This window comes from Nestor notabilis, unplaced genomic scaffold (genome assembly GCF_000696875.1).
Source record: "Nestor notabilis isolate BGI_N333 unplaced genomic scaffold, ASM69687v1 scaffold26298, whole genome shotgun sequence".
NCBI classification, from domain to species: Eukaryota; Metazoa; Chordata; class Aves; order Psittaciformes; family Psittacidae; genus Nestor; species Nestor notabilis.
The window spans coordinates 5,314-24,921 of record NW_009940039.1 but is presented as its reverse complement, the minus strand read 5'-3'; the positions used below and the strand labels follow the sequence as shown (position 1 = coordinate 24,921).

Genomic DNA, 19,608 nt, shown 5'->3' with positions numbered 1-19,608 from the left:
ACTGCTGTAGCTGAACCCAGGACAATTCTGCATAACAGTATTAACGAAATGTACTCTGGAGTACTCTTTTTGCTCCTCCCTCCAGCATATCTGACATATCATAAAAATCATGCTTGTACTCATCCAGACAAATGTTAACCATTTGGTTTCAACACTGTTCTGGCATTTTGGTAATTCTTATCTACATGATGTTCAGTTCACAACCTATGGCACTTTAAAGTTACTTATCACTAAGCTGTTACAGACACTTGAGTCTGGCATGTTTCTGATGGCCATGTAGATGAAAAGCAGAGACTTCAGAGGAATAAGTCAGTCACAGTGAAGGATGTCAATCACCAACTGATCTGAAACCTGTGCATATCACACGCAGTTAGTATGAAAGGATAACTTACATGCAAATCAGAAAAAGATTTTGTCTTCATTATTTATGCACCACGAAATTTCTCCCCAAAAAGGAAATACAGTTACAAGACACACAGTAGTTAAAAGACACATGACCCAGAAATTAACACAATAGTGAGAACAGACACTCTGTTTCTCTAAATCTCTGAAACAATTATGTTTCTTCTAAAATTTTTACATATTGTGAATTTCAACAGGAACAAGATACATGCTTATACTTACTGACTATTTATATTCATGGAAATAAAATAGTACCTGGTCACAGTTACGAATAAATAGATGCATATCCCTTCATTGCATATAAAGCAGAAGTGAGAAATGACGTCTCCCCCCCCAGTCATTTTCACACACAAATTTACAAGAAAAAATATCAGGGAAAGGTTTTCAGTTCCATGTTTCCCCTTTTCAGTTGATAAACACAAGATTTATAGGAGATATACATACCCAAATTTGCTTCAGGTTCTGGAGCTCATGATACAATTAAGGGTGCCTTTTGACAGTTTCTGCAGGATTATTTGGAGATAGCAGCAACGGTTTTTGGAACTTGCTTTGTATCCAAACTCGCTGCATTTTCACTTTTTTCTTCCTGTTTACTTGTAATCGCCGATCGACTAAATTCTGTACTTCAGTTAATCCAGCCAAGTTGAACATGTTCCATACCTCATCTATTTTCTCATATGAAGAATTATTATAATTAAAAAAAGACATTTGTAGAACGTTGTAATCAACAACCTGCAGTTCAACCAAAGATGGAACTAAATCTGGTTTGAGATTTGAAAGATCAATGAAACTGCCTGCAAGAGGTCTTGTTAGAAATTCATTTTCACAGCTCTCAAGTTACATTACAGTAAAAAATGTATTGTTGAGGCCCAAACCACAGTGGTTATTACTCATGGATTTCACAGATCCCCTTTCTTCAGAGGGTTCAGTATGCCAGAGTTGAGGAAAACAAATGCATGCCATTTCGTTACTGTTCACGTATTATCAAGATAAAGCTAATTCACCTGCCAAATGACAATCCATACACTTATGCCAATGTAATTATCTCCATCTTGTCAGTCACCAGTGGAAAACTTTAAGCTTCTTTGTTATGAGTAAGTACAAAAGGAGACATCTGAAAACTGAAAAGGCTCTTTGAATTCAGGTGGTTTCTCATACATGTCTCAGATCCTCCTCACTTCTAAAATTACTCAGACTGGGATAAATCCTGATCCACCTCTATTGCTCAAAGCTTAGGTTGCAGTGGGTAAACCCCCAAAGTACTGTGATACTCACTTCCACAATTTCCAGTAGCTGGGCTAAAATATACCAGCCTAAGCTGACTGCCAACAGAAGCAAGTGACTGGATGGGCAAAGAGCAATGGTATCCATAATCAGGAATTTCAGTTTAGCGTGTGCAGAAAGAGCAGTCTCACAGCTCAGAGTCACCAACATATCAGAACAAAAGATCAGAGCACTGCTACCAACTGTCCTTCCAAACCTGCTTATCTCAGTTTTGAGAAAGAAATCAAGTACCTCTTTAAATAACAATTTGAGCGTACTATTAGACACAAGATGCTTAGACAAAGAGAAGTTTCCAGTGATGTCTGTAAGCAATTTTGCAGTACACCAGACACAACAAGTGTATGCATAAGAGGCATTATTTTCTTAAACCAGTTAGCTTTAGGCTTTGTAAAAGCAGAGAATAAAAAAAAAAAAAAAGCCAATAAAACCTTCTTTAAATTTCTAAGATGAGCTTTGAGAGCCCAAATCGTCTTGAAAGACACGCAACCCTTTCAATAAAACTATACCATTTCATACCTTTGGTGAAGAAATATACTCTGGTTCCATCTCCTCGTACATAAAAATTTTCTGACAAGCAACGACCTACGAATTTAGAGCAGTAATTGAAAAGGACATGTCGCTTTTTTTCCCCAAAAGTGTTAAAATGAACAGCAAACTTTAAAACATTCAGGAATTACCTTTTTTAAAACGAAGCTGAGCGGTATCGTATCTTCCATAGTCTCGAAATAACAACATTCCTCCAGGTTTCAGTAGTTTAGCCAACCTATTTACAACACCTTGCATCCTTAAAAAGTAGATGGGATACTGGTGAAATTCGCAAGCATAACTGCTTTTTTTCCTAGATGCTAGAAATATACATAGATTTCTGAAACTCCAGTGAGAAGATGTGTCTATATTTACCACAAAAAGGCCAAGCACTAGTGAACGAGAAGAATTCTACAAAAAAGCCTCTAAATCAAAAATTTAAAAGGAACTGTAAGAGAATACAAACCGGAAAGAGAAAAAGAGCCCTTTCCCTTCACTTCAACAGGATCTCAAGGATGGATTAGAACAAGAGTTTTTGAGTATGTGGGTCATATGGGTCAGGCAAAGAGATGATAAACAATGAATGAACAGTTAGCTGTGTGCACTGGTGAGCCAGACTGAGCCTTCTTATTGTACATACCAAAATGCAGGGCCTGAAAGGCAGCCGAAAACTTATTAGATTTCTTTATGGAGGTACTGATCATACACACAGAAACAGTATCTCCATAGGTAATGGCTAAGGGTGGAAAGAAAAACCTGAGTAGTACGTCAGGAGAGGAATCTGGCAGAACTCCATCTAGAGACATTGTTAGTTAGAGCAGGAAAGTCTGCATCCTGCAAAATGCTGACAAGTTTGTGAATCTTGGTAGTATCTAACATCAGCTCTTCCTTACCAAGATTATACCAGTCTGCTGCATGCATGATAGGAATAAGTAACATACACAGAACTCTTTCCCCTTCACTAAAGAGAACATCTTCATTCTCACTTTTTAATCTCACCTTGGAGCTTCTTATTTTGCAGAGTAATTTGCATTACTCTGCAAAATACATCACTAATGAATAATGGCTTGGGTTTGTCTTACTCTTTCAGAATAAACTGAAGGATTTAGGCCACAAAAGGCAGTCTGCAAGGTAGAAAAGTCCACTTGCTTAATTCAACCATTCCTCCCACAGGGAAGTGGATAGACCATGTAGAAGATGTGGAGCCAGAGTGAATGAAAAATGAATGGAAAGGAAAGGCAGGATGCAGTGTACGAAAAAAGCTAAAGAACAGTTAAGTCCTACTTAACTATATAAAGTCAGCAAACCATTACTGTGTACTGTGAATATCCTTACACGATCCCTATCTCTTGGGCAGCCCTACCTCTCTTGCCCCAAGAATGTCAGATCTCAAGCACTAATGCAATGTGGTCCTTATTTGCAGGCATTTTACCTTATTTTAAGGCACAGAATTAGGATGTAGTTTAGCAGAAAATAACATCATGTCTACAAACAAACAAGAACAAAAAGCAGCATACACTTTTAAAGCGCATAATTTCCTTAGAGGAGGCCAAGTGCTTTAAAAGTTATCCTATTTGCTCATGCTCAACGCAAGCAACCAAGTGTGCTGCCACAGACACACAGAAAAGGCAGCACCACCTAAGACTAAGAGACTGTTCAAGACAAGTAGCTGTGCACAGAATTACAGACTTTGCCCTTATTAACCTGAGTTTTGTGAATATAGAAAAGAAATTACATGCACAAAGAGAGAAAGTGCTTTGAGAAATCTCATCCATAGGACTACAGCACATTAATTATACAGCTTCGAGCAATTCAATACCTTTCAAATTCTGCAACCAACTTTTAGAGGGGCTTTCGGGCAGAATTAAGTATGTACAAATGGGGTACAAGAGTAGCAATTATCAAAACCTAAGCACAACAGCCTGAAGAGAAATCACTAAGTAACGGTTGTGCTGAATACAAATGTGTCCCTCTCATGTATTTTCCAGGTCTCCAAAGTTCTTAAGTTCTGCACCATCGTTCTTTTGGTTTTCTTTTTTATTTCCAACTTTTCAAAGTTTCCAGAAAAAAATGTTTACTGAGCAAGATGAATCTGGATTACATTGCCTTTATGCAGTCATTTTAATTCTAGGAGATGACAGTAATGACTAACAAATCTTTGGAAAGTGGGTCTTACAACACAGATAATTATGCGGAAACCTTTATGTGTGTATACACACACACACAAGCATCCATGTCAGCCTTTAGATTATGACATGGGGAGGAAAAAACCTCCAACAAAACAGAAAGACAAACCAAACACATTCTCAAAAGGCTAATAAGAAAAGGTCCACAGAAATTCTGACAGAACATCTGATTACTGCTCCTACAGGCAAAGCAATTGAATGAATGCGTCTCTATTGTCCAATTTCTTCCTGGCAGTATCACTGTAGTTACAGAGATGTGAAATCTACTGCTTGAATTGTTTTTGAAATCTGGACCCAGACTTTGCATGACTCATGTGCTCATCTCTGAACAAACAGGAAGGAGCAATATCCTATATGGGAAAGATTTTTCTGTAAAGCTAATCATTAATAACTTAGGCAGGGAAACAGTTCTCAGGCAAATACTGTTGTTTGCCAAGCCCATTTTAATGACGTTCTTAAAGTAATAAATGTATTACCGTGCATACAGCATGTATTTCCCTTCATATGATCTAGTTAAAGGAAAAATCAAAGAAGTTTAACTTACATGCCCTCTTTTGCATTTTTCCCATTAAAAAGGGCATTTTCACAATCAGCCAGCCTTAACAGTCATAAAGTTTGGTTCATTAGACATCGAGAGGCATTAGTAACAAGGCTAACAGTACTCAGCATAACACTATGCATGAAAATTAGATCAAGTTTTCTTAACCCAAACAAGTTACAAAATTCAGAATGCATTTTGGTTTAAAAGGCCTGCATGTAAGCATTTGTGGGGGGGGTAAATCAGCAACCTAAGTCTTTATCAACATATTGTAAGATGTCAAATCATGAATGCTTGGTTTTGATCACTAAAAATAATTTCCTTCTAGAAGACTAGAGGTCTGGGTTTTTTAATTATAATTGCCTTGAATCACTGTCACTTTTAATAGGGATGTATTTAGTTACAATATATCCCTTGTATTTTGATGGAGACAGGAGGCTCACTAATGAATTAGCCTGACCAGGTTTTCTCTTGAAGCCTGAGAATGGGAAACAGAATTTAGAATACCTTGTTATAAATATATATATATTGCAGTTTTCTAAATACTATATTAAAGATTCATTATCTTCTTTTGCTATTCTTGAAAACCTCCAGTGATAAAAGAGATTTAACCCATTTGCTTTGCCCTTCAGTCTTCATTTACCTGTCAGGATGAATAGTAGAGAGCACAAAGACAAGGAGAATGACATCCAGGATCTCATCTGGAAAAGGATAGGGTAAAGCATCATCACACACATCATGAACAAAGGCAGAACACCAGGCTGAATTGTAGGACGAATGTGACTGTCAGGAAAAAGATGAAAAGAGACACAGAGAGAACAGTAGTAGTTAATACGTTTACTGTGACTCAAGAAACTTTTTTCTTCAATTTTCAGCATTGTAAAACATCTCATATAAAAGCCTATTCTGCCTGGTATCATACTCAAGCTGAGAAGCAAGCTCACTGATGGTATTCATTCCTCTCCACATACAGTAAGACTTTGTTCTTTGGAATATTGAAAACTTCAGTTAAAAGTTGTCAAAGCCATCACATTCTTTTTCATGAAGACGGCTTCCTGGGACCCTCCTGAATTACAGGCTTACAAGGTACTCTAAAGCGAGCATATGAATTACCTTTACCAGCTCCACTGCTCCTGAAGCAAAATCACAACAGTATAGAAATGTTCCAGGTGTATTGCTAGGAAAACAAAACCAACATGAGTTAAAAAATTATTATTGTAAAAGATGAAAGTCTACATCAGTGTTCATGGAACTACAGAAGGCCCTTTGGGGTTCTCCACAGGTTTGATCAAGCATGCCCTATTGATGTCTAGCACATGGAAAGCCACATAGGTCGTAATGAACCAATAGGGCAGACAAATTCATAAGAATACCAACAGGCAGTTAGTATAAAAAGGAGAATTATAGCCTTGTCAGGGAGGAAGTGAAAAGGAAAAGAAAGAAGGTCACAGAGGGCTGTCAGGATTGATGACAATGTCCTGGTGTTGTATTACATAAATGCACATGAATAGGTCACATTTTCTTACAGAAGCACTGCATTAAGTCTCTATCATTAGCCCATGTATACAGTTTAATTAGCAATATGATTTGGGCAGGGGTGGGGGTGTTGCAAAACTCATCCAGTTCTGAAATGTTTGGGTTCCCGTGTGCCACCTTGCTGTGCTTCTGATTAGATTAAGCAAGCAGTATTGGTAGTTTCCCTCCATTATCCCCTTTGTTTTGTAAGCCAAGATGAATAAGAATTTCCTGAAGCACTGTTTTCTCTTCCTTTCCCATCCAAGCCTAAGCCAGCTGCAGATTTTCTCATACTATTCATGAGATACTAGTAACTCTTGGGAGAAATCTTTTTTACCTCCAAAAAACGTATTTAAGAGAAACTGAGCAACCCCCTGCAAACCTACCAAGGGATAAAGTCACAGTCAACTCATGATCAATTAATCTCTCTTTAAAAATATTCGAGGTTTTGGACAGATGGCTTCATTAGAAAGGGAATCAAACTCTGACAGTGCCTATAAGATCTCAGTATACACAGCTGAGTTAGTGACCTCTCTTTGAGGGTTCAACAGAAGAATTCCTGTGGACCAAAATATATTCCATCCTTGTTGCTGAGCAAAACTTTTAACAGCTCTGTGCCCACCATGAGAGTTGAGGAGTTTAGATATTTATCATGGATGAGGACAAGCAGTCAGGCTGTGGACCCAGCCAGTCCCTCAGGAAAGGTTAAGCTGATCACCTAATTGACTAGTCAGGATGTTATTTCAATTTTTTGTAAAGCAGAATAGGAGCTATGTAGAAGGTCAGCTTAAAACAAAGGCACAGCTTGATCTGGATGGTGATTTCGTGATGCATTGTATTAAAAAGCATTAACTTAAAATTTAAGGGGGACATGGAGAAGCAGTTTAAAAGTTATGTTGCAAACCTAAGTGGAAATTTTTTTGTAGCCAGGGTACACTCATACTTGATACTGGCTTCCTTTTATAGATATACAGGAGGCGATTTTTATAATACCAAATTCAGAGCAAAACCAACTGTTATAAAGCCAGGCCTGCCAAGAGATGTTTCCATCAGGTCATATACAAGACAAATGCGTGAGTTGTTCAGTGTACCAACTGATGTGATTGATCGAAGGATTTGCATAAGAATAGAGATCTCCAAGAAAAATACCTCATGAGTGGATTCTTAATTATCAAAAATGCCAACCTATGACTAATGCCTCACTAATGTGACGAAAACACAGAAGTTTGTCTCATCTTTTTTAATACAGCCACATGATAACTTTTCTATATATATATATATCATTACTTTCCAGACTTTTCATATGAAACGGGGCTCCCCTTTCATTACACGCTGACTAAAGCAAAGCATTTGTTGTGGGATGAAGATGCACTGCTAACACTAATAGGTTTCATGTGTGATCCTGGTGCATCTCTTGATTCCTCCTGCTCTCTGTTTCCCTATCTGCAAAGTGGAGTATTTTTGTATAGTGGTGAAGCGAGCAATTAGAATTCATTTATAGAATAATGAACTGTGTCGTATTCAAGCTCTTGGAGGCATGAATAAAAGAAATCTACGTCAACCCTTGATACATACACAGCCATTCCAATAAAACCTTTCTGCATACATGGAAGGGAGGATGTGCTGTTGTAACAGCTTTTTCTAAAACAGGAAGCTGAGTGTATTAAGATGTTTCAAGGAATTAGGTAATGCAAAGCAGGACATGCACCTTCCTTGACACTAAGACCTGAGCAACATGACAAAGTGTACCAGCCAAATTAAGAAACAATACAATTTATTGTCACTAGATCATATGCCATTACCTACTGTCTCTGATTTTGGCTTTTTGAAAAGGTATCTGGTAGCTTCACCATGACATAGAAGACAATAGAGTATTTCACCTGCCCAAGATTAACTACAAGAAATCAGTCTGAATGCACCTGAAGACAAACCTTGTCACCAAATATGGTCCCCCCAAGACTGAGGTTGACCAGTATGAGGAATATCTTGTACTGATGCTACCAGCATTATCTGTGGTCTGCAAGCAATCCAGATTTCAGGCCTGTAAAACAGTCTGCTTAATACTTCCTGCAGCACTGGTCTAGCACCAGCAATTGAAGAAAATAAATAAGATGAAAATAGCACTTTCATATTTGAAGAACCATACATACCACTATATACTACAGATCATAGAACTTTCAAAATATAATCCATACTACATACCACAGAACTTTCAAGATAGGAAAGACACTGTTTCCAGCACCACAACCAACCTAAAATCAGAAGAGAAATAAAAAGTTAAAATAAATGAACAAATAAAACCTCCTATGGTTTTTATTTTTGTCTTATATTAGTTGGCAAGTAGGACCCATTAGACTTGAAGGTATGTTGGACAGAAAAGGCATAACCAGCTTGCACTACAATTATTAAATCACTTCCATGATCATGTTTCTCCTCTACGTCTTTCTAAAGTTAAGCGAGGATCCACCTCTCAATCTCCATAGGAAAATGCAGTATTCTTGTCCAAATTCATCATTTAGCAAGAATGCATCAAGTACTTGCCCTTTAAGAACAAAGCACTTTAAGATATAACTTTCCTTAGGAAATTAGAAACCCAGCTTCAAGTGAAAATTGAATCACAATCTAGCCCTAAATTCTGATTTGGGAGAAATTTTATGGGGAAAACAAAGCTCAGATCCTAGGTTTCTCTGAAAGTTTCTGCCATAAATGAATGTAGTTGTCAAATTCAAAATGTTTACTTTCTTGATACTTACTAAGTCTTTACCAGGGTTTTGAGCAATTAAGTGGAGTTCTATATGATGGGTAGGAACATTTGCAGTGCATTACCTCTAATATTCTGTAAGTGGCATCACTACCAGGGAAGGATTCTAGCCTGCCAAGTTCTTCTCCATAGTTTTTACCCTGAGGATTGTCAGTAAGAGACTTTGCTTGGGTTTTATTATATACATCTCCTTGCATAGAAGTAGAACCACCTTCATAACTTTTCTTCAAATATTTTTCTTCTTCCTCGAAGATGTCATTTTTGTGTGAAAAACTGTTGGTACTGTTTATTTTTGTATGTTCTGAAGGTCTTTCTTCTGTTTTCAACCCTTCTCTCCTTTTTTCTGGAAGAATTTCTGGAAACTCCAGGAACAGCCAATTGCGATCCCTGAAAAAGTTATTTTTATGAGTCTTGTAAAATTCATTCCAGTATTTACTCGCTTCTCTCTCATATTTATCTGAAATTGAAACAAAATAAAAACTTGGTGAACATGAGCTTAGCTACAAATTACTGTAAAGCAACATGGAAATCGGACCCCAAATTTACATTTTAAAAATCCATAGCTTCCCACAATGTCCACATTTAAATAAAAACATATGGATTTGGGGTCTGAACTTAATCTGTACCCAAAATAACTCCCATGAAAATTTAATTAGATTATATGTCACTTAAGATGGGGCAGACAGGCTTTCTGCATCATCTTTCCTCCCCCTCCCCCCCAAACGTAGTGACATAAAGGAACAGCATCACTGAAATATGCAATCCGAAGTTTCTGAGACACGCTTTTCATGTCTCAAATTATAAAAACAAGGCATCTTTTCAATTAAATGTTCTCCATGTTTTTCTTATTTAAGTAATACTAAATTGAAATTAATTTAATGATTTATGAAACTCTATGAACAATTGCAAACTTGTGGGTAGCTAGTCATCTCTCAATAAAATCATCAATTAGAAATCCAGTTCTGTGAACTAGAGTGATAAATGCTACTGCATAGCCAATAGACAGTAATTCATTCTTAACCATTCAACAATGCAGTTTTGACAGAAAACAACAATACAGTCAGAAGCAACATACTGGCTTTCTTACTTTCAAAACACTTCAGAAAGTCTTACAATAGACCTTTGTGTTAACTTTTAATTCACAAAACATTCTAACTGAACATCAGAATGACAAAGAACAGGACTGGAAGAGATTTCACCCACTCAGGGAATTCATACCCCTTCTCCATGGAAATTTGTTCAACTTGTTCTTAAAATATCATCTTTCCTACAGTTTGACAACTTTCTTCAGTAATACATTACAGTCCTTCACCATCTGTAGAGTTAGAAGCCTTTTCCCACAGCTAACCTGAAATTTCCTTATTGCAATTTAAGTCTAATAATTGTCCCATTAACCAAACAAATACAGCAAAGACTACTCCTCTTTGTAAGACTACTTATTTGAAGTCTTTTACTATGTCTCCCATAAGTAATCTCTTTTCTAGATTGTCTAAACCTAACTCTCTCCTTCTTTCTACAGAAGTCATGATTTTTAGACTTCTGATCGTTTTCATTTTTCTCCTCCAAATACTCTCCAACTGATTTAGTACTTTTTAGTGCTGTATTCTGGTAAAGGCATTATCAACACAGAGCAAAAGGACTATTTTACAAGGCTTACAAGCTGTAATCCTGTTTATAACTCCCAGTTTGCCATTTTGCAACAGCATGACACTGCTGATTCAGCTAGTGATTCACCACAACCCTCAGATCTTCTTCTGCAAAATGACTACCTAGCCAATTGTTCCAGAAGCTACTATTTTTTTCAAGGAATTATTCCTAAGCAAAATATTCTGCATCTATTTTTAGCAAATATTTACCTTTCAGATCCTTCCCCCTCTCCCCCATTTGTCCAGATCTTTCTGAATCCTAATCCCAACCTTCACCATACTTGAAACACCTCTTCACTTAATATCATCTTCAAGTCTTCCATTTCCTGAGGTCAACTAATGAAAATACCAAGCAGAACTGGACATGGAACAAAACACTTCTATGCCCAGCATCGCTTTCCATTCTGAAACAATCTCTCTAGGCATTCATTCACCCAAAAGCAGTTTCATTAGCTCTTGCTTGCCTAACTTGCTTATGAAAATGTCAAGTAAAGCAAGTCAGAAGCCTGACTAAGGATAAATTTCAAGACGTCTGCTGTTTTTTCCTTATCCCCAGGGCTTGTAACTGTCTCCAAGAAAGAAATTAGCTTGATTTTGCATGATTTATTCTTGAAAAATATTTGTTGGCCAGTATTCGTCTCCTTTGTTCTTCCAAACCCAGTGTCTGCAAACTCTGGATTAACTCTTCCAGTATTTTTCCAGGAATTGAAACTAATTATCTGACTCTTCTCTTCTAGGCCCCCCCTTTTAAAAAAGTAAATATTCTCTTTTCTGCTTTCCCGGTCATCTATGTACTCTATGGATGTACTTTGTAACATATTCTTTCTCAGTATGAGAACAAGATCTTTCCTCCTTCTCACTTGGACTAACTGTGCTAGCCTCTGGACTGCAGCTAACCCTTTCAAAGGAAGGCTGATAGAAAGATAAGAATTACAGCTTTCTCAATGTCTCTTTTGTTGATGGTTTTCCCTTCCTCATCCCTAAGTATCACAACCAAATCTTTTTCTTGTTTCCACCCCCCCATTCCCAAAGCATTTACAGAACTGTTTCTTGTTACCCTTGATATCTTTTGCTAAGTGTACATCATATAATGTGCTGCCTTTTTTATTTTGTCCCTACTCACTTACAATGACCCAATCATTCTTTTAATATAAAGGCATGGAATAAATATATGGTGCATTTCTCCTAATACTCTCATTTAAATCTTAGAATACTATTTCCTAAATCACTACAGCTTTTCAGAGATAAACAAGGCTGAGAATTATCATTAGAGGCACAGACAGGCAGTGGGAAGTGACAAGGAGGTGGCAGAATGCCTTGTCCTAGAAATCTGCATAATTTTCTTAAATTTAATTTAATATAACATTTAATACATCCAATTGTATTATTAAAGGGCAAGACTCAGCCATGCAGAGTAACTGGACAGACTTGTTTTATATTATAATTGCAGTGTTGATTGAGGTCATATATACCAGATTTCAATAGCGTAAGTTGCACATTTATAGACTGCTCAAAGTCGGTATAAAAAAACCTGCACAACTTCCACTCAAAAGGTTCTGAAATCATTATTATCTCTTGTTATAGTCCCTACTTTTCTACAAGTCTGGTCAGACTTGTAGACTGTATTTAAATATAGTTATATTTAATATTTTAAATAGACTTGTATTTAGATTCCCATCAAGTTTACCAGATTTCAGAACTGAAGGAAAGCAATGGCTAAAATCAGCCTTTCAAATTGTTTTAGTATGCTATTATGTGGGTTCAAGTGAAAGAACACTACTTTCCATTCTTTCACTGGTCACTCCTGCACCACGGTGTAATGACCATGTAATAACCATCCGTGCAGTAGTATTACAATTTTTTTTTGCTTCATTTTGTATATTTAAATAGCCTGACTACTAAATTTTCTAAAACATGTAAAAATGACAAAACTAAAACTTACAGCCTCCAGAGGGAAAAAAAAAATTCCTTACTTAGTCAATAGATTTTTCTCCATAACAGAATCTTCCAACACTAGCAGAAATGCTAATAAGTAAATCAAATTCCTAAAGGTAGTACCATGAGTTCATTCAGTTTAACTTTTCTTGTTTTAACAAGGCTCACCAGAATAATTTATCACTATTTTAGTATAATAAAACTGTTGAAATTTGTCGTGTCTTTTTCCCCTTACTGCAGTTTCCAAAGCCCCAAAATAACCTGCTCATTAGCTTCAGTCTAGTTCATTGTTTACACAAATAGGCCAAAATGTACTTCCACTTGCAGAATGAAGCCGAAGCTTTCTGAAGGAACACTATCAGAAATGCTCACCTATTCAAGTTCTAAACAGAGGGGCATTCATAGAAAACGTCCTTGGATTCTTGTATTTCTTGGCAATAGACAAATGCCTGATTATTGCATTTCGTACCAGTACAAACTAAGTTCTAACTAATTGTAGGTAAAGAAAGATTCCATGAGCCACATGGTTACACAGCTTACTTTTCAATTATGAGCTCTTTTTCAACTTCTTATACAAACCAACTGAAAATACTGGATGTCATTTTTAAAAAACAAACATAGTACTCCTGTGTTCAAGTACAGAAAGTGAAAAGCAACAGAAAAGGACAGGACGACTATCCCAAGGAATTTAAAGTGATAAAGGATGGCACATAAACCAAGACACATTCACAGGTAATTCAAATAAACTCCAACACGTGCCCTAGTTACATCAATGAAACTGAACACAGGATCATAATGACACTAGCTAATTTGATAGGTTCAAGACACACTAAGTAAACTGAGGCCAAGGACATCCAAGTAATTATTTTCAGAACATTCTTCTAATAAAGGAACAAATTAGGAATCCAGTCTTCCATGTTACTATCAAGTTGATACTCCAGCTTTAGCATACGTAACTATCCTACAGTTCAGTCTACGTTTTAGTTTGCCAGCTTGAACCTAGAGCTATCATTCTTCAGAAATGCAGAACATTGTTTCCCTTCTGAAGATAGGCATGAAACTCCCTAATAACTTACAAAGCAGACTCTGCATGAGGTATTGGAATACCTTCCATACAAAGCAAACACATTGCTTCCTGAAGCACTCCCAGCTCAGCCTGGCCAAGACAGCAAGCTGGGACCAGCTGGGACCAGTGCAACTTTCATAGCACTTAACTGAAATATGGTGCAACGTACAAACACTAGCTCTCTAAACAGTCCACAGATCATTAAAAAGCATTTGAACTTGAGAACTTTCATCCCCAGCATCCTAGCTGGCTGAAAATTCTTTCCCTTTGATGAAGTTAACAGTCCTGTGTAATAAGAAATAACAGTCCTGTGTAACATTCTGAAGAACTGCAAAGGAAGTCAGAACTTGTAACTGCACCATACTGATGTATTTCTTTTACATAGAGCCTACTGCCCCCCAAAATAGAAAATTGCTCAAGTAAGTAACTGAAATGCTAGAGAAACACTCTTTGAGACAGTCTTTTGAGGCCACAAAAAAAAAAAAAAAAAAGGAGGGGGGGGGGGAGAGTAAAGAAAAAAGCCCACAATGAACAAATTTAGACAAGAAAATGTAGAAATGAAAAGAGTTCCTGGATTTGAAAGTATCTTTCATTGCTTTAATAGCATTTTTAAAGGAATTTTTAAGCCATTAGGAGTTTGTTACCTTGGTCTTCCCACTGGACTTTCACAAGTGAGTTCTCTGCAGCTTTTTCCTTGGCATTCTCCTCTTCTTCTTGTGACCACTGCATGTGGTCCCTGCAAAAGGCAGTTGAAGAACCAGCCTTTAAATAGGATTTCCCATAATATTTTTTCTCAGGTAAAACAGTGACAAATTAACTATATTGTCTCAAATACACCTTTTTTTTCTGAACGCAAGCAAATGCCCTCAAGGAGACTGACAGAAAAACCCCTAAGTTTCAGTGTACCCTAGATAAAAAAGAATTACTAGTTAGGTAAAACTCAAGTGATAAAGAACAATTTGCTAACTGCAAAGAGCCTGAAGTAGTATGCGTTATTTTTTCCTTAATAATCATATAATGGTCTGGGTTGGAAGGGACCTTAAAGATCATGTGATTGTCTAGTTACAACCCCCCCCACCATAAGCAGGGACACCTTTCACTAGACCAGGTTGCTCCAAGCCCTGTCCAACCTGGCCTTGAACACTGCCAGGGATGGGGCAGCCACAGCTTCTCTGGGCACCCTGTGCAAGCGCCTCAGCACCCTCACAGGGAAGAATTTTTGCCTAATATCTAATCTAAATCTACCCTCTTTCATCTTAAAGCCATTAATAAGATTTAGCCTATATCTTGCAAATTTAGTGCACTTATAGGAATGCATTTTGAGTGTCCCATTAGAATTGTGTTTAGCTGGATATAATAACAGACCTACCAACAAACACCCTGATGGAAGAAATTTTTCACATTGCTAATGTTTATGATGAGGAATAATGGTCATTTAGCAAAGGAATCAGCTGTTCCTGAAAACAGAGAGGATAATCCACTTATTCAAGTGGAACAGGTGGAATTGATGAACAGGATTTTACTTATTTGGGGAACAGGAAACATTTAGAAAATTAAGAATGAGACATTCATAAGAAAAGACAAGCAGTGCTTCAATGGTTCCAGAGCCTATGCTATCTATGTTTGTGTAAAATGGTTAACTAAATGTTATATTAATCTACTAAAGGGTTGAGGAACCAAGCCAAGATCTGACACTGATGACTAAACAGCCTTCCCTGCAGATTCTGTGTTTGGATCAGGCCACAAAGGCAATGCCCAAAAATGTGCTGCTGGCAGCTTTTAAAAGCAAATTAGCTGTCCCTATAAATGGTACAGTTTGAACAGTTTTAGAAATCAGATAAAATCAGATAATATAATTCAAGAAATCTATTAGATCCTAACCCTACTGAAATCAGTTAACAGAAAGCTTATGACTAAAATTCCTTTGGTTACTATGGGAAAAGGAAAAAGGTGCCAACTTGAAAAGAGTTGATTGTCTCTAAAAGCTAACAAGTATCTTCCTGTTCCATGCTTGGTGACATATAGGTAATTTAATTCTTAGACCCTCACTGTTCCTCTTTTGTTAATTGTGGGAGACTAATTGGTATGTATTTGTCTGCTTGCCTCAGACTTGATTTCCGCATCTCTACTGAAATATTTCTCATTATTGTCCCCAGCAGGTTGCCTCTCCCCTTCCTGTATTTGTTCATATACCAAATGTTCCTGTGCAGTGTCAAGGCTCTGACAGACATGCTGTAGTAGAATAAAACTGAATGACCCAAGCATTACCAGGCAGCCATTCTCTTGGAAAGACTTGCTACTCTCACTGCTTTTGACCTTGCCTGTTCCAGCAAGCTAAAACCAAGCACTATTCAGTTTATTCAATTCAGCACTATTACAAGATGACAGCAATATACAGTCAGTCCTTCTGACAGATGACGTGCTGTGGTATAAGTTTTAACTGATCAGTTTTAATCCATCACTGTGTGTTTGTCACTATAGGTGCCTGAAGTCCTCCATCTTCATCAGTAACATTTTTTTCCCCTTTGTCCCCCTTGAAAATTCATAAAGCTGAAGAAAGATCTTTTGGCTCTTTCCTAGAAATTGCTGTATGGAAGACCCCAAACAACAGGACTGCAGCAGCACTTCTTGATCAAAATCTGCAAAAGAGTGGACATAGCATAGTTCTTATGCAAACTATTTACATAGTTTGGATGCTTCAAATGAGGCAGCTCCTTCAGCAACACAAGTTGGCAGGAACACAGAATATAGAAGAATTCTAAGTACATAAGTGTTTAAATATGGAATCTTTTTAAGATGAACACTGCCAGCAGTAAAGCAAGATATCCATTTTAACCACACCAGGAACTGTTAACATGAGTAGGCCTGACATGAGATCAAGCAATGCTACTTTCAGTTCAGCTTATTCGACTTAGTCCTTTTCCAATAACTTGTTTGCTAACATAGGGTTTAATTATCTCTGAAAACTAATACATGAAAACTATGTCAATTACTAACCTGAATAGAAGCAGGCATTTTTTGCTCCAATGTTTAGCATCATTCATTATTTCTCTCTCAAAATGACAGAAAAGCACCACAGCAAGTATCTAAAGCATTAGTTCCCAAATTTAATTTGCTTAGTATTTCCAGCAGCAATGGTAGCAGCTCTTGGCTCCCTGCCAATCCACCACAGGCAAAAAGAAGGATGCCACTTTATGAAGTACGGAAGAGTGGAAAACAAAAAGGAATAGATCCTTATACATCAATGCCAGGGAAAATTAATCTGTTATGCTCACCCTGCACAATTTACTTAGCTCAACCACCACTCATCTTGATCCCCCTTATCTCCCTAGTGAGAACCCTGCCAATTCTGCAAGCTTCAGATCCAAGGACCTCCTCCCACTTCATAGCCAGGTTCTTGATTTATCAATAACTTCACAACTTCCATGCAACCGCCACTCCAACTCAGTTTCACCTGTTTTCCCTTCTGAACTGCATGGATTCATCTGCAGAACCACTTTCTGAACAACGCTGTTCCTTTCAATCCCGTCTTCACATTCCACCCCAACCACCTGCATTGTAGTTTGACAACTTTGTATTAGACTGTTACCGAATGCTAGAAAGAAAAACTGAAGCTACAGTGAACAGTTATTTGGAAGGAGACTTAAAAAATTAAAACTCAGTTTCATCGAGGTACAATGTTACAGAAAAAGGGTGGCCTTTTTCTTAAAATCTTTTTCTACCTTGACTGTATAGCCCACATCTGAACAAGCATTCACACAAGTAAAGGATTTTTCCACCCAGCAGGAGGTACCAAGTCTGGAAGATGCTCAAGAACTACATTGCATATAGATTGATGACACGGAAATACCCTCTTTTAACGCAGTAACCAGCCAGCTTCCTTGACCAAGGAACTTACAGAATAACAGAATGGTCTGAGTTGGAAGGGGCCTGAAAGATCATCTAGTTCCAACCCCTGCCATGGGCAGGGACACCTTCCACTAGACCATGACTGGTTATATAGCCATATCCAGTGCCTTTTCTAAACTTTGTTAAATTAAATCCTTGTTCTGAAAAATGGTGTGTGGCATAATTCAAAAATGTATTTTAAAATTCTGTAGAAAATAATTTCTTGTATAGCTTCTAAAATCCCCACTTCTCATTTCATCAAATATTCCCTGTTCTTGAGTTATGAACTATAGCAACAAAAAATCCTGGTCTTCCAAATATCTTAGGTAGATACTCTTCTACCTTCTACATAGATTTAGATATTCTTCCATCCTTCTAACACTTCTTGTATCACTTGCTGTTTTGTATTCATCGCCATTCCACAGTCAAAAATCCTAGCCTTTTCAGCGTCAGTTTTTCCTGCTGTGTCGACTAGCATTCTCACTCTCTTCTGAGCCCATGTTAATCACAAAAATACCTTTTAGAGATGGAGCTGCACTGCTGCAAATCAGGGCAATTCTTGTTCTTGTTAACATTTACATGTTAATGTTTTCTCTGCAATTATATCCCTTATTTATGTTAAGACACAACTTACCTCTTTTGACAATTGTGCATTGTATGGAAATCTCTGATGAACTTTCTGTAACATGTTCAGTACACCTTCAGAAGGATTTAAGTAATTTACATGTTCCTTTCAAAATGTGTCCATTTTAGAATACAGGACTAACCCAGTATGCAACATTGTTGTATCTAACTAGTAAATTTCTGCCATTATATATAACATGGACTATCTTATCTCTATACTTTCTGTCTTCATTAGTGATCTTAACAATATTTTGCCTTTCATTCCATGACTACTTGTTCACCAGCTTTTTACACAGGACACTGAGCTCTCATAACTGTCAGGTTACTTGTGACAATCTCAAGTTTTCTCTAGCACATTTACACACCTATTCTGGCCATCCATTGTAATACATACACCCACACACCATTATTCATCATAGTAAATAATATACAAAAAATATATGAAAATCAGCCTCTGAAAAACATCTCACCACATGTTATGCTCAAAAACCTTAGAAGGATCAGTTAAAATCCGTGATCCCAGTGGAGCAGTTGGTCGTCTACTACTTTGGTGCCTCTGTTGCATCTTGCTTTTCCTCAGACAGAAAGCAGAAAGCCTTGTAATGAAATTCATTTTGTTCAGAGACCTGAAAATACAATTAACTCAAATTACAGTTTTGCTATAACTTAATTGTTTATGTCACTTACATGAGAAACTGGTCAAATAATCAAGCACCAATATCAGCTTTAGTAATAATCTTTTACTATGATATAAATTTAAAGGCTTTTTAGAAAATAGCAATATCCCTTCAGTGTGCTGAAAGCCCAAATAATCCCAATGCAGGCTACTGGAATGAAACCAGTTGAAATATAAAGGACTTTGTATCATTTCAAGGACCTATCAGGCAGGGCAAGGAGAAAAACCCAGAAATTCACAGTAAAACAACAAACCAAGTCTGACATTGTACCTTTACAACAAGCAAGAAGCAATCAGTAAAGAAACCACTTGTTTTAGTGGGTACATACTGTTATTGAGACTGACATTTTTCACCCCACTCACTAGGTAACAGTCTTCAGAAGATTTCATTCCAGAATTGTGACTATGGCTTTACACTTATAGGTAAAAAAGACTTATTTTTTTTAAAGTGCAAACATTATGCCCCAGAAAGGCTTCCAAAATTTCTGCCATGAGTTCTCCTGATCCCTGCTTAATGCACCCTTGGAAATGAATGGCTTTAAATGTTAAGTTTCTATTCATG

At 37.2% G+C, this 19,608-nt stretch overlaps 1 protein-coding gene across 1 annotated transcript; it reads right to left on the bottom strand.

The window, feature by feature from the left end:
• Positions 1–882: 882 nt before the first annotated feature.
• METTL8 (methyltransferase like 8) lies at positions 883–18,992 on the bottom strand. Its single transcript, XM_010020161.1, has 9 exons — positions 18,841–18,992; positions 14,503–14,594; positions 9,277–9,668; positions 8,653–8,702; positions 6,049–6,112; positions 5,579–5,718; positions 2,364–2,470; positions 2,203–2,268; positions 883–1,067 (listed from the first exon to the last, which is right to left on the bottom strand). Exons 1-9 carry the CDS (start codon positions 18,981–18,983, stop codon positions 883–885), a joined length of 1,239 nt encoding a protein of 412 aa, XP_010018463.1. The 5' UTR covers positions 18,984–18,992.
• Between the last annotated feature and the right edge of the window lie 616 nt (positions 18,993–19,608).

Bases quoted from the DNA above. Each gene is read 5' to 3' on its own strand.
- METTL8 (XM_010020161.1), bottom strand. From the start codon at position 18,983: ATGAATTTCATTACAAGGCTTTCTGCTTTCTGTCTGAGGAAAAGCAAG. The intron at 14,595-18,840 runs GTGAGATGTTTT...TGCCTTTTGCAG, and splicing joins GTTTTTGAGCATAACATGTG to GGACCACATGCAGTGGTCAC. The intron at 9,669-14,502 runs GTAACAAACTCC...TTTCAATTTCAG, and splicing joins AGTCCAGTGGGAAGACCAAG to ATAAATATGAGAGAGAAGCG.